Source organism: Nelumbo lutea, chromosome 3 (assembly GCF_056320005.1).
Source record: "Nelumbo lutea isolate HS-2025 chromosome 3, American lotus-T2T, whole genome shotgun sequence".
Classification (NCBI taxonomy): Eukaryota; Viridiplantae; Streptophyta; class Magnoliopsida; order Proteales; family Nelumbonaceae; genus Nelumbo; species Nelumbo lutea.
In genome coordinates this window covers 112,434,395-112,449,680 of record NC_142686.1, presented here as the reverse complement: position 1 = coordinate 112,449,680, position 15,286 = coordinate 112,434,395, and the positions used below count along the sequence as shown (strand labels likewise).

Below are 15,286 nucleotides of genomic sequence, written 5' to 3'. Positions count from 1 at the left end.
ACTGCGCTGCCACTATGGTGGGGAGGCTCTGCACATAGGTTTGGCCTAAGCATGTCCCTACACCTCGCCAGTCCCGTGTCTGAACTGATCGAGCTACCTTGTTGCTCATAAAGCACGGGTGTGTTTTGGCCTAGCGGTTGCCTATCAACATAGCACACAGGTGCCCTTCATCATTGGCATACAGGAAACCCTTCACATTGGCGCCCAGTCGCCTTTCATCATGGCCATCCCCCTTTAGCACATAAGCGGCACCTCCCATGAACCAGCAAGAGCAAGCAGAGAACTCCGCCCATACGACTTGAGGTCATGATCCAATGCTACTAACCTTGGTGGAGTCCATCTCATCGAACAATTCCTAATATTGCATCACACACATGGCTTGTCCTGTCCTACCTTGTCTCGGACGCCTCACGGGTTGCTTATACTATCACACTAGGCAGTTCGGCTATTCCGTATTCGTCAGAAACTGAATCGGATCGGTATTTATTCCGCTTCGACTCATCAAATCGCTGAAAATGAACTCGTTCTCTATTGTCGTGATGTCGTCAGCCGCCATATTTTGGTTGCTTCGGCCTTCAGTGCATTTTCTGTCAGAAAAAGGTTGGGGTGCGCACTGTGCATACGCTCCCAGGTTCCCGCCAAACTGCTGCAACCGAAACAGTTCCCGGGATTTTCCCTCGTTAGTTCCCGCCATCATTCAGTCCTTACTCGGTATATCAACCTCGGACCTTCGAATTCCCTCTCCTTCTCCTCTGCGATTTCTAATGGCTCCTTCTCGTCGCCTCAGCAATGGACGTTCTCCGTTGGTCAGCCAACAACGCCAAATCACGTCCTTCTTCTCCCCCGGCAAGTCCTCAACTTCCCCTTCTGTTTCTCCGGTTGTTCCGAAACAAAACCCCAAACCTAACCCTAGTACCAGCCCTAGCCCTGCTCCAACTCCGTCTCCTTCGGAGACGAAACAAAGAAAGCCCCCTCTAGTAGTTTATCCATCTCCCTGTCGTTCTCCTCTAACACCTCTTTCTGAAGCTGTAACAACGCCCGTTTCGGGGAAGAAACTCTATGGAGAAGAGGTTGTAGGGAAGAGACTTAGGGTTTATTGGCCGTTGGACAAAAGCTGGTATGAAGGTTGTGTCAAATCATTTAATAAAAAAACTGGTAAGCATTTGGTACAGTATGATGATGCTGAGGAGGAAGTTTTGGATCTCGGGGTTGAGAAGGTTGAGTGGACGAAGGAGGAGGTCAGAAGTTTTCGTCGGCTGCGTCTGAGTTCCGCTTGTGAGAATGTAGTTCCAGACGAGGAGGAGAATGCAGAAGATGCAAGTGATGGGGATAATTCCACAGATGAAGACTGGGGGCAAAATTTAGGCAAGGAGATTATTGAAGATGATTCAGAAGAGATGGATTTAGAGGAAGAGGGGGTCAATGAGGAAGTTAAAGACACTAAAAAATCTAGTGGAAAAAATATGACTTCCAGAAAGAGAAAAAATTTCGAATGGGATAAGGTAGGCTCTGGTAAGAAGATCAAGAGTGTTGGGAATGTTGAGAAGGGTGTGTTGAATGTGACGAAGGTTACGTTGGACAGTGGAAGCAGGCTAGTAGAGGCCGCAAGTGATGCTAATAGTAAGTGAAACGATTTTTCATTGTACATCCAGATTAGGGAAATGCATTGACGTATATGAGAATGAAATCAAAGAGGGTAGTTCCTTATGCTTATTGGAGCACCGAAGGGTTTATCTGTATGCTTTTGGAGCTTTGAATATCTCTTTGGTTGAATATTCTAAGATTACGTTGTTTAAGCAGAAATGGTTGTTTCCAATTATTTATTTTTTATGAGTTTTTATCTTGTTTTCTTGCCTTATTTAAAATGAATGCTATGTCAATGCATATAATGGGATGACAGGGAGTGTAGAAACATAAGTGCTCAGATGGACCAGCTTTTACTATAATTGCAGTATTAACTGGTATCTGTTAGACCAATGCCTTCATTCTATTTTCATTAAGCATAAAACCAGGGAACCCTCCAATCAAATAAATTTGATTGGATGAAATCATCTACCCTGCGTTGGTCTTTCTCTCTGCACCGTTGGATGGTTACAGATTTTTGTTCTGGCTGCTATTTGTACAACAAACTCATCTAGATGGCACCCATAGATCTGGTTTATTTATTGATTAGGCCATCTACCCTATGCATAGTAGTATTTCTGTTGTTTATTAATGTGAAAGTGTAGCACATGGGCTATCTCACATGTGTTCACGTAAAATACCAGCAAAAAATATTAGGCCATTATCCACTGTTGGTCCCAGCTATCTGGGGAATGTTTTGGTTATTATGGTTGGCTGTTTACTGTGGAATCTTTTCCATTTTTGCAGGGAGATATGTATCTCATATTACTGGCAACACCTTAACAGGTGATTCTGCAGAGCGATTTGCCTTGCGTGATGCAGAAAAGTTACGCTTTCTTGGGGAGTAAGTATTTATAGGATTAATTTCCTTTAATCTTCGCTTCATATATCATTACTTTTGGGTGGTTAACCTCTCAATTCTACTTCCTCTTGTCTTCAATTTATGTTGTGCTTAGCTTTACATGTGCTTCTAATATTGAAGAGGCATCTTATGTTCAATTCAGGCATCCTAAGTGACTGTATAGAGGATTCGTTTGTTTATGTTTACCCTAATTTCATTTTTGATGTTATTTGCTCATTTTTTGTCAATAATTGCAGGGGACGCAGAGACGCTGAAAGGAGACATCCTGGAGATGCAAATTATGATCCTAAAACTCTTTATTTGCCTAGTGACTTTTTAAAGAGCTTATCAGGCGGCCAGGTAATCTGTCTTAAAAGAATAGTTCATGGTCTTGTTGTTTCTTCTCTGTGCTTTTGTTGTTAGCTGATTTTGTTCAATGTGTAGAGACAATGGTGGGAGTTTAAATCAAAGCATATGGACAAGGTTCTATTTTTCAAGGTACAGCTGTAACTGGTAAAGAATTATTTGAGATATGGCATTTTCATCCAAGTTATCCATGTCTATACAAAGAACCAATTGATAAATGATTTATCCATTTTGGGGCAGATGGGCAAGTTTTATGAACTGTTTGAAATGGATGCACATATAGGAGCAAAAGAACTTGATTTGCAATACATGAAGGTATGCGTGACTTGAGCAACTTTTTTTAGTCACTACCTTCCTGATTCATTGCATATTATTGGGCTTTTTACACCATTGTTTATGACTTCTTACATCTTTGCTACAATTTTACAAGATATTTAAGGTCTTGAGAAAAAGAATAACTACCATTTGGGATTTATATTCTGAAACTTAAATGCAGCTATATTAACATTTTGTACATGCTTAATTTTCTGTTGTGTATGCATTCATCTTAATTTTCTAATTATATGTCATAAACTCTTTTTTGAGGATCTGCACATGTTTGCAGGGAGAGCAACCTCATTGTGGATTCCCGGAAAAGAATTTCTCACTCAATGTAGAGAAATTGGCTAGAAAGGTTGTGTATGATAGATCTTTTGATTATTATTATTGTTGTTGTTGTTGTTATTATTATTATTATTTAATTGGTGACTGAGAATTTTATTAATGTGGTAAAATAATGAATATGCACATAATGCCAAAGATCCCAAAGAAATCAAGTCTCAAGCACTCTATTGATGCATTTTCCATGATAGATATTTCCATTTATGATACTTTTTTAAAGTTTGTTTTTGTGCTTTACACATTATAACTGAAGTTTATTGGAGATAAGTCTATGTTTATGTGAATAGCCCATATGGGGTACATTGTATTTTTTAGGGTGGGGCCTTACTTTTACTATTTTGGAAGAACAGGGTTACCGAGTTCTTGTTGTGGAACAAACAGAAACACCTGAGCAGCTTGAGCTTCGTCGCAAAGAGAAAGGCTGTAAAGATAAGGTTAGTTTATTATTTATGAGATCCAAAATTAGTAACAATGGTTTCTTATATTTGTGGCAAGGGAATGCTGAAATATTACTTTCTCCATACTCATCTGCCACAACTGATAGGAAACAGTAGATCTTCTATCCCAAAGAGTTCACTATATCAGATGATCAGGGCTTGATTTTTGGTCCATGGGATTTGCATGTGTGTCCATTGATTGGTCTGGATTCTGTATCAATAACTCAACTCAACTATGCCTTGTGGAATCAGATATGACTCCTGTTTTGCCATTCCTTTCTGTTCAGTGCCATATCTCTTGTTAATTTATGAGCATAATATATATGATTTGGTGCCTTAGTTTGTTGTTAAATATCACATAAGTCGTGCTTACTCTTCATTGCATCTAAAATTCTTTTTGCAAAATTTGGCACTTAACTTGATGGCTATAATTTCATGCTATAGAATGCAAGAACAAAGAAACAGCGACTGATGTGCTCTCATATCTTCCAAGGTTGTGAAACGTGAAATATGTGCTGTGGTCACAAAAGGAACACTGACTGAAGGTGAAATGATGTCAGTCAATCCTGATGCTTCTTACCTGATGGCAGTGAGTGAAGGCTGTCAGATTTCAGGGAAACAAAAAGAGGATGTGGTTATTGGTGTATGTGTGGTTGATGTTTCTACAAGTAGGTTTATGCTTGGACAGGTAGAAATTCAGATCCTTTTCTTCTCACTGTTTTTCCCCCTTTAGTAAATGTAACGACATATATTACTCAAAAAAAAAAAGAGAGAAAAAGGTCACGCTGTGTTTGATTTGAAGGAAAATGTAAGGAGACTTGTACAAACCTTGTATAGAATTCTCTACTCTTCCCTACTTTTTCCTTCAAAACAAACATTGCCTTAATGTTCCCAAATAAATGTTTATAACTGATGGAATGATCCTAAACCATGATTTAAGGGCCTTTCTTCCTAGGATGTTACTGCAAGAACAGGCTTTTCTGGTTATTTGGAACTAGTTGATTTGTATCCAGGTTCTTGCATGTGTACCATGTGAGAAGATTTGATGTTTATGATCTGTACTAATTCCGTATTCGTTCAAACTTCTCAAATGTTTAATCCGATACTGCACTGTTTGAGACTACAACTGTCTAGTGCTCACTTAGTTGATTAGGAAACTGTTGATACTCAACCTGATCTTATCACATGATTAAGATTTTGTTGAACAATAAGCAGTTTCTTTAGTTAAAAACAGTGCCTAATTACAATGCCAAACTTTGCTGTAAGGTAGAACAAAAGTGAGTCATATGCACATACACATTTCTGACTTTGCATTTGGTTGATTATCCTTTTCTTACCAGTTTGGAGATGATATGGAACGCAATTCCTTATGTTCCCTACTCTCTGAGTTAAGACCTGTAGAAATCATAAAACCTGCTCATGTGCTGAGTCCTGAAACTGAAAAAGTATTACTGACACATACAAGAAGTCCTTTGATCAACGATTTGGTTCCAGTTTTGGAATTCTGGGATGCAGAGAAAACCATTAGTGAAGTTAGGAGAATTTACAAGCATCTGAATCAAAGTGTGTCTGGATCCGTGAATGAAGCTAGCTTGGGTAATTCTGCTTTTAGTGTTGGGAGTGATGGTTCAGGGTGCCTACCAGATGTTTTATCTGAGCTAGCGAGTATGGGAGACAATGGAAGCTGTGCCCTTTCTGCTTTTGGAGGGTGTCTTTTCTATTTAAGGCAGGCTCTTCTGGATGAGACTTTGCTTAGATTTGCTAAATTTGAGTTGCTTCCCTGCTCAGGGTTTCCTGATATCCCACAAAAATCATATATGGTACTTGATGCAGCTGCCCTTGAGAACCTAGAGATATTTGAGAACAACAAAAATGGAGGATCTTCAGGGTAATTTTGGCATATTTTGATTTAGTATTCCACCTTTAGGGTTCTGAGCTGATATTCTCATGTGTTTTTTCTTGCCTATGTAGGACACTATATGCACAACTAAATCACTGTGTTACTGCATTTGGGAAAAGATTGCTTAAAAGCTGGCTTGCAAGGCCTCTGTACCATGTGGTGTCGATTAGGGAACGCCAGAATGCAGTTGCATGTTTGAAGGTAAGCGGCATATTATAAAGGGCTTATTTGGGTTATCTATAAAGGTTCATCTAATGGGATTTGCAATCACCCTTAAACTTTGCAATCCATGAAAAATAGATAACACATAAAATTTTAATCGTGGAAGGGCTTGCATTATGGTTCAATTGTTTTTTAATGCTTTGGGATTTCCAAAACTCATGATTTAACTATTCAAGACATCTGGATTCTTTTTGTTTGAGAATATCAACCTATTCAAGGACCTCACCTAATAGCTTAAGCTTTTAGGTTGAGTGGTTCTTTGAGATGGTATCAAAGTCATTTTGACCAAGTGGTTTAGTGTTTGATCCTTGTTGCCCCCATTATAATTAATTAAGTTTCAGCACAAGGTATGGGTGGGCCTGTGCTTGTTCATGCTTCAAGCCCAAATGGGCTTTTCGTGTGAGGGGGCGTGTTAGAGAACATCAACCTATTCAAGGACCTTACCTAAAAGCTTAAGCTTTTAGGTTGAATGGTTCTTTGAGAATATCGGTACTATTGGGCGGTTAACTTACGAATTCTAATTCGTCTTGTTTTCAATTTTATGATGTGCTTAGATTTATGTATGTTTCTAAACTACAAAGATGCTTGTGAGTCTTATCCTCCATTCAGGCATCCTAAATGACTATATAAAGAGGGATATCTTTTCCCCTGTGGAAATTGTTGGTTTCCATTATATGTAAAGCTCCTTTTCTTTGGACAGTAAAATTAAGATTATAGTGATTAATGAAAATAGAATGGGTCTATAGGAGCTGTGAATATCTACATGATTATGCACCCAGAAAGGATCTTGAAATCAAGGCATCCCACTTCAACATGAAATTTGCAAATTTGGAATTTTGAATTGATCATAGATAGGGGCCATTGCTTGGTGTGATAGTAAAATCATGGGCTAACAAGCATTAGAATTTGGCTTTGAGTCTGCGAGCAGTCACTTTGTGCCAAAAATGCCAAAGGTTAGGTCTCTACCTCTCCCAAGACCCCAGATTGCAGGGACCAACATTTTTTTGGATAGATGATAACTGAGACCAACATTGGTTAATGGCCTTTTAAACTGAATATAGATGGACGACACTATAACCATGACCCCTGACATCTCATCAAACTTGTCAAAATCATAAATTTGGGCTTCTCCTTTCAAAGTGCCCTAACATTGCAAAAGGAGGGGGGATTTGCCATAAAAGCTTGGTTTTCTGTCCAAAGTTCAATAGGGACTACAAAGAAGTAAGCTCCTTCATTGTACAAGTAACAAACACACAATTCTGAAGGATTGATGAACCAGCTCCAAACACTATGTGAGCAAAAGAATAATCGATGATGAAATGGTCTGGCATTGCTGCTCCCATACAATACATAATATGGTAAAACAGATCCCGTTCATCACCTTTTCCCTTGAAAGTGTGGTCAATGGTTGATACCTTGTAGAAAGATGCACTCCACGGGATGGTAGGAATGGGAAAACAACCTATGAAGTTCTATGGGAATGAGTTGTCACATTTTCAGCCTGAGAACTGAAAAATTATTTAACCACAAAGTGCTTCTCCCTCGCCCAGAGCTGATTATAGTGCTTTCTTATGAATGATGATTTCAGGCCTAGACAAGGGGGGTTTAATGCTATGTACCTCCCATTTATTTGGATTTAGATGGAATATGGGAATCAACAACACATGATTACGATTGGCCATCAATTCGTAACAGTCTTTTACACCTTTCTATGAATAATTGTTCTGATAGAGGCAGGCAGATCTTGGTATGATGCTGAGTTCCCTTTACCACACACCACTTGAGAACAAGAAGAGCTAGCTCCCACTTCTGGATGGATAAGCCCCCTTTTAATTTGTTTTTCTCCCAGTTCCAATTCTTGTTTATATTCTTACATCACACTGCAAATGGTGAAACGCTGGTCGTGTGCCTTTATTAGTAAAGCCAAGAGGTCAAGTTGGGCTTTCTCCATAGTCCCATCCGAACATGCTAATTCCTCCAGGTTGCAACACCACGCATTTGGTGGAGTCATTTTTTAGCATGGATACCGGTTTGATTCACAAAGGCAGATAATTCCATGATGCTCCGAATGAAGGGGACCTTAATTGCTTTTTACCATGAATGTGTCCACAATTTCTCTAATGGATGGCATATAACCATAAGATTAAGCTTCATATGTATTGTTCACTTTAAAGATAAAAAATGGTAGATATCCTTAGCTTCTCTTCAGCATTTTAACATCACGCAATCACTATGTACCAATAGGTGGTTTAAAAAGATGAGGCTCTTGGTTGCAACTTTCCTGAATGGCACGAGGGTGTAGGGAATTCAAATTTAGAGTCATGTACAACACCTGCTAGCTTATAATTACTACCATCTTGGAGAACTATGCTAAAAAAGGAGTGTTCTCAATCACTTGGATTTATTTTTTCAAAAATAAGATGAAACCACTAGAGGTACTTAATGGAGAGAAATTGGAGAAATGTTTTCATATTCTTTAGAAACATTTGTGCACAAAGCCTCCCTCAGTGAAGGCAAACTAAACACATTTACAAATTTAAGAAAGATGCCTTTAGTCCCTGTCATCACTAAGAACTGTCACTGATTAGAAGTTTCTCTCTTAATCAAGCAGAAAAAAACTGTTTTTTCCCTTTGTATTAAAAATTACAATTGATTGCATTCTGTAATTTTTTCTATTTTGTGTCATTTCAACACAGGAAACCTGTGTTGCAAGTGACGTGCAGATTGCTTTTTTTTGGCATTGTACTTGTGTCCTTGGGTGTTATATCTTTTTACTATTTTTTGCTAATGAGGTTTGTTTTCCTTGCTAGGGAGTTCTACCTGCTGCTGTTGAATTTCGAAAAGAGATGTCTAGACTTCAGGATATGGAGCGGTTGCTGGCACGCCTCTTTGCCAGCAGGTGAGATGGAGTAGTCAGCACTTAAAATGGCTAATTTGGACTACATAGATGGATAGATAAATCATAGTAGAAAGGAAAATAAGAAATGCCATTGGGGAAAAAACTTCAAAATGAATATAGTAGCTTAACTCTGTTTTGTTGATTGGCCCAAAAGTCTGCATTTACAAACACAAGAAGTATGTAGGTGGAGTCTAATTAGGCTGATATTGATTCGTTTAAGATTTACAATGTTAACATTGTTTACTTTCCCACTAATTTTAGAAATTTCTTATTGGGATTCTAATATGTTATGGAAAGAAGTAACTTGATGTGTATGATACCTGGATACCTCTATAAAAATATATGAACATGATAGAAATTTAATTAAATACGACAAGGCATAAGTCTTAAAGACAATTAGCTTCAAAAGCTAGATATAAACACATGATATAAGCATATAATGTGAAAGATGCTTCCCACCAAAGGATTTTAGGCCAATTAGCTTGGTGAATAGCTTATATAAAATCATTGCTAAGGTGTTGTCTTTGAGGCTGAAGGAGGTTTTGCCAGACATCATCGCACAAAATCAGGGAGCTTTTGTGAGTGGAAGACAAATCACTAATCAAATCTTAATTGGTAATGAGAGTGTGGAGAACTTTAAGAAGGATAAAAAGAAGGGAGTGGTTTGTAAGTTTGACTTGGAAAAGGCTTATTACTTGGTGGGCTGGGAATTTTCGAAGGAAGTCTTGATGAAATTGGGGTTTGGGGCTAGATGGTGCAATTGGATCATGGGTTGTGTCTGGAATTGTCATTATTTAGTGTTAGTGAATGGGATATTGATAGATTTCTTTCCAGCCAGTAGGGGTATAAGACAAGGAGACCCCATCTCTCCTTTCTTGTTCATACTAATTACGGAGGTTCTGGGGAAATTGATTCGCAAAGCAGACTTGAGGGGTCTCATTAGAGGGTGGAGAGTTGGGAGGGAGGAAACCCCCTCACTCATTTGCAGTTTGCTGATGACACGATTCTGTTTTGTGAAGGTGGTAATGTGAGCTCTATCGGGAACTTGAAGTTGGTGATACAATTGTTTGAGCAAATGTCAAACTTGATGGTGAACTTTGGGAAAAGTTGCGTAGTGGGGGTGAATATGGAGGAGGGAGAGATCAGGGAGAGTGTAGAAGTGTCGGGGTGTGAAGTTTCAGGGTGGCCATTGAATTATTTAGGGTTGCCATTAGGCGATAACCCTTTGAGGGAGAGCTTTTGGAACCCGGTGGTGGAAAGGTTTGAAAAGAGATTGGTCTCTTGGAAAAAGAATTACCTCTCTCTTGGTGGAAGAATTACGTTGATTAAGGCCACACTCGCTAATTTACCCATCTATTTCCTGTCTGTGTTTAAAATCCCAGTGAAGGTGTTTAATAGATTGGAGAAGTTGATGAGAGGTTTCCTGTGGGAGCCAGGAGAGGAGAAGAGGGATCGTAGAGTCAGTTGGGAGGTAGTGTGCAGGAGTAAAACTTGTGGTGGTTTGGAGATTGAGAATATTAGAAGAAGGAATATGTCTCTTCTAGGGAAGTGGTTGTGGAGGTTCCCCTTGGAGGAGGAGAAGCTATGGGCTAGAATAGTGGAAAGTATACATGGGCTGGAGCACAATGGTTGGGATGTTGGAATCAGAGTTAGGACCAGAAGATTTTTTCCTTGGAAAGCCATTCACGATCTGCTTCCAGTTTTCTCCCATAATATCAGGTATGATGTGGAGGTTCCCCTTGGAGAAGGAGAAGCTATGGGCTAGAATGGTGGAAAGTATACATGGGCTGGAGCACAATGGTTGGGATGTTGGAATCAGAGTTAGGACCAGAAGATTTTTTCCTTGGAAAGCCATTCACGATCTGCTTCCTGTTTTCTCCCCTAATATCAGGTATGATCTGAATTCCGGTGACTCCATCAAATTTTGGGAACAAACTTGGGTGGGGAATGCCCCTCTAAAGGATCAGTTTCCTTCCTTGTATGCTTTATCTGATCTTAAAAATGAGCCAATTTCATCCTTCATCACCCCGTCCTCTTCCACTTCTGGGCTTGGGTGGAATTTGGGTCTAAGAAGGGCTTTGAGGGATTCAAACATCGACAATATTTCAAGCCTTATTGGACTCCTTGATAATGTTGTCTTAGACCCCACAAGGGCGGACTCTAGAATTTGGACCCCTACCCCTATTGGCTTCTTGTCCTGTGCTTCATTTTTCAAAGTCTTAAGCCAATCCACCAGTCCTAGAACTCCTCCTTTCCCTGTTGATGAGGTTTGGTGTAGAGCAATCCCTCCTAGGGTTGGTAGTTTTTCTTGGGAAGTCTATCTGGAAAGATTCAACACTGGTGATCTATTCCAAACGAAGAGACCCAATACTTGTTTGTCACCCCATTGGTGTGTTCTATGTAAAGCGGATGGGGAGATTGGTTTTCATCTACTGGTGTCTTGCCATTTTGCGAGGTTAATTTGGGAATGGGCCATTTCCCTCTTTGGGTGTAGATGTAACCCTCCTTTAGATCTATAGGGCCTCTTTTCCCCTTCTTTCTTCAGGTGGCGTAGGGAAAAGGGGAAGGACTATGTGGAGAGGACTGAGGGTTGCAGTATGTTGGACATTATGGGAAGAAAGAAACTTTAGGATATTTTCAAAAGCTGAGAGAGGGGTGGAAGAACTAAAGGCTATCATTCATATTAGGGCTGTTCATGTTAGACAGTGTATGCCCTTAGCTCCAATCAGAATGATGTACATTATGACATTTAATGTAAATGAATAAAATACATATTTGATTCATGTTATTATGGTGTGTTTTTGTGTAATACCCTTAAATTGGACACATATGAGACTCGTGTTAATTTAGAATCTTTACAGTCGTTGGATAGATCTGGGGAGATTTATCCTACCAAGGTTGACACTGATGTGCCGTCAAGTTGGTTGGGGTGGCTTGTCTCAGTTGCCAGGGTGAGACTTGAGGTACATGCAGTGTGGGTTTTCTTGAAACCCTGAATCGGACCAGAATTCCAGTATTGGCCTGGACCTTGGAGATAGATGGGCAAAACTGGAATGTTACACTTGACCCCTAGACTCGATTATGATACTGTACTAGGTGTTGGATTGGGCTGTCTTTGATATGCCAACGGTGAGATCCTTAGAGGGGGTTAAAACCTGGGTATGTTGGGACAATCCGAGAATTCATCTGAGTGGGTGATCATAATGACAGGATTAGCCCCTTTGTCGAATAAAGTGAATGATCGGGGGTGCACTATCTTTGATGGAAACCAAAGCTGCCGGCAGTTGATTTCAACCGTTGAAATTTGTTTTGCAAAATATATTTATATAGAGATATACATATATATATATATATATATATTATGGTTTCAAAATGTTTGCAAAAGGTTTTAATTCCTTGGATCCATGTGAGTAGAGAGTGCAACATTATACCTTGCAGCTGAGGGAGAGGTCATTTTTTGTCGGGCAGTGTTTGATCATTATGGGCTGAGAGGTTAAGTGTAAGACCATTGAGGGTAATACCTGATGGGCTAATCTTGCATTTGCCCACAGTCCTTGGGTTTTTATAAGGTGGCTTGACCCAGGGACCATTTAGTGTAAATGTTGGGCCCATTAAGAGCCCATGGTGATGGACTCAGGGGTTCACTTTTTCCTACAGTGAATTCGGCCAGGCCTTGTAACAGAGTTTGGGCTGAACCCATGTGGTTGATGTGTAGATCAATGTTCGAGTCCCACACCATACAAGGATATCCAACTGGGAAGCAGTTTGGAGGATAAGTGAGCACATGGACTTAATGGGCCTAAAGCCCAATTTGAACTGGTTTAATATGATTAATTAAAAAGGGGCGGTTCTAGGATTTAAATTAACAGATAGGATAAGTGATTGTCCCTATCCACTTAGAGAGTCCAGATCCAAATAGAGATTTGGATAAGGAAACTCCTAATCAGATTAGGAGGGCTGATCTTTATCTGTAGATAAGATAAGGGATTATCCTTATCTCTTAAAGAGAGTCCAGATCCAAATACAAGATTTGGATTAGGAGAACCTCTCTTTAAGGCTATAAATAGAGAAGGGCAAACCCCAGTTCATCCTTTAAGATTATTGATTCAAGAGAGAAGACAACTGTAATTGGATTGATGCCATTTTCTGCTCTTGCCTTCTCCTGCTGTTGCCGCCATTGCCAGTTCGATCTCCACCTGTAGGAGTGATCAAGAAAGGTTCTTGATATAAGTTTTTGGGAGAAAAACTGATATGAAGTCATGCTCACTCGCCCTCCATCAGATTCTTGGTGAAGAATCAGTTTCTTGCTGAAGAACCACCCTGTTGATTTTGCTCCACCCTACGTTGTGTCATCTTCAGTGGGAGCAATTTTCGGTGATCTCCTTGGGCGTGAACACCTTCATTGGGAGTTACTACTACTCTGTATCAGGTATATCCTTCTCTTACCCTTTTGGTTTCAGATCTAGTCTGGTTTAGGGTTCAAGATTGATCATTGAAAATGCAGTTTTCTAAAACAGGGATGGTGATTCCCATACGGGAGAGAAATTTTTGAAATTTCGCCCAACCTACCTGCAGGGTTCGGCTATCCATATGATGGATTTCTCTTCCCTTTAGTTCAGTGGTTGAGATCTTTGGAACTATTCACAGATTACACGGTGGATGACATGTTGAGGAAGTGGGGTGAAATAGCAGAATGCACACAGACCAAGTTAGTAATGAGTGTGTATTGGACCCCTCCACCTGTTGGATTCATGAAATTAAACTTTGATGGGAGTAGTAGGGGGAACCTTGGACAATCAGGGATTGGGGGTGTCTTTAGGGATGAGAATGGGGTCATTTTTTCCATGTTCTCGGTCCAATTGGGGTGGGTGACTCCCTTAGAGCTGAGATCTTTGCAGTTATGGAAGGAGTCCAGAAAGCTGAGGAGATGAACATCAGAAAACTCCTAATTGAAGGGGATTTGGAGGTGGTGATAGGGTGGCTGAATGTAGACAGCAATTGTCTATGGAAGTACAACAATCCGAGGAGGAAACTTAAGTGGTTGGTGCAGGAGATGGAAGTTAAGATGTGCTGGGTTAAAAGATCAGCCAATTCTTTAGCTGATGGTTTAGCTAAACAAGGGGCAGAAAGGGATTCAATGTTTTGGGCTAAGTTGTAACTTTATTGTATCTTCCTATTCTTTTGTTTTTCTTGAGAACCTTTGCTGTTTTTGGAAGATAAGTGTGTTTGTCTTCCTTATGTAACTTTTTTGGTGAATTAATGAAATTGTTATTGATAAAAAAAAGATATAAGCATATAATGTGGGATACCTATACCCATTTCTGTGTCCAGAACTTTTGGGAATGAAGAATTGTATCTCTGTTTCCTGTGTTCAAATCTGTATCTGTTATGCATTCATGGGAAGAATTACTGCCGCCGGCAGCAGCAGAGAGGGGGGCCCACACAGTAGCTTATCTTGCCACGTCAGCTCTTCTTGCCAGCTCGCCAATAGTTTACTTATTCCAGTTCTGTTCTTACTTATCTATTAAAGATAGGAACTGAGTTCTGTTAGAAGTCTGTTAGAAGTAGGAGTTCTGTTCTTACTTATCTATTAGAGATAAGAACTGAGTTCTGTTAGAAGTCTGTTAGAAGTAGGAGTTTGATTTAAAGTTGGATTGTCCTAGCTTAGTCGAATGGAGCAAGGAGTCTCCTCTTGTAATCTCCTATTTAAGGAGCTGTGATTTGGGAATAAAGTATTCAGTTTCTAGTCAAGAGAAGAGTGAGGAGAGTTCGGGTGGTCTCTTGGACAAATCACCCATTCGGTTTTCCACAATAGGGTCTGTTCGCATGGGAAGGCGCAAGGGGAAGCAAGAGGTTCTCCCCGTAGACCGACCCGTGATGAGATCCTACGCCCGGGCCCATAACAGTATTTGAGCACCATAGGTTTCAATGTGCTGTTTGTGTAGGAGGGCAAGTTAAGGTGACTTGCACTTCTGGATTCTTAAACTATGCAGTTAGACGTTTAGTGTGTCCAACATAAGAAGTTGAAGGTTAAATCAAAAAGATGGAAGAGGCTTAGTGAAAATTGTGGATTAATTGTTTCTCTAAGATGCATGAGCCTTTTATTTTCCTGGAGTGGGGGAGGGGGATTAACCAAGGAGAGATGTGGATTAATACTATTGGTGTACATGGTTCCATTAGTATGAACTATTGTGGAATTTAGGGGCTGCAGTTAAAGGTGTATTAGCCGCTGACCAGCTGGCCTATGCTTGGACTAAAACCAAAGAAAAAGGATATGGGTCTAGCAATAAGGTAGATGATGTTGTAGGACAGGTAGACAGTGATTAATGATGAAGAAT

The 15,286-nt window shown here is 40.0% G+C and overlaps 1 protein-coding gene across 2 annotated transcripts in view; it reads left to right on the top strand.

Moving 5' to 3' along the window:
• Window positions 1-582: 582 nt before the first annotated feature.
• Window positions 583-15,286, top strand: part of MSH6 (MUTS homolog 6) — a 33,594-nt gene continuing 18,890 nt past the window's right edge. The window contains exons 1-11 of one of the 2 annotated variants that reach the window (XM_088975560.1): window positions 583-1,620; window positions 2,371-2,467; window positions 2,722-2,824; window positions 2,909-2,962; window positions 3,071-3,145; window positions 3,435-3,503; window positions 3,841-3,924; window positions 4,421-4,615; window positions 5,268-5,815; window positions 5,899-6,028; window positions 8,860-8,948. In XM_088975560.1, the coding sequence (XP_088831686.1) occupies window positions 765-1,620; window positions 2,371-2,467; window positions 2,722-2,824; window positions 2,909-2,962; window positions 3,071-3,145; window positions 3,435-3,503; window positions 3,841-3,924; window positions 4,421-4,615; window positions 5,268-5,815; window positions 5,899-6,028; window positions 8,860-8,948 (2,300 nt within the window). In that variant the 5' untranslated portion in view covers window positions 583-764. The remainder of the gene's footprint in view (window positions 1,621-2,370; window positions 2,468-2,721; window positions 2,825-2,908; window positions 2,963-3,070; window positions 3,146-3,434; window positions 3,504-3,840; window positions 3,925-4,420; window positions 4,616-5,267; window positions 5,816-5,898; window positions 6,029-8,859; window positions 8,949-15,286) is intronic. The other variant, XR_016109359.1, reaches the window with a different exon arrangement.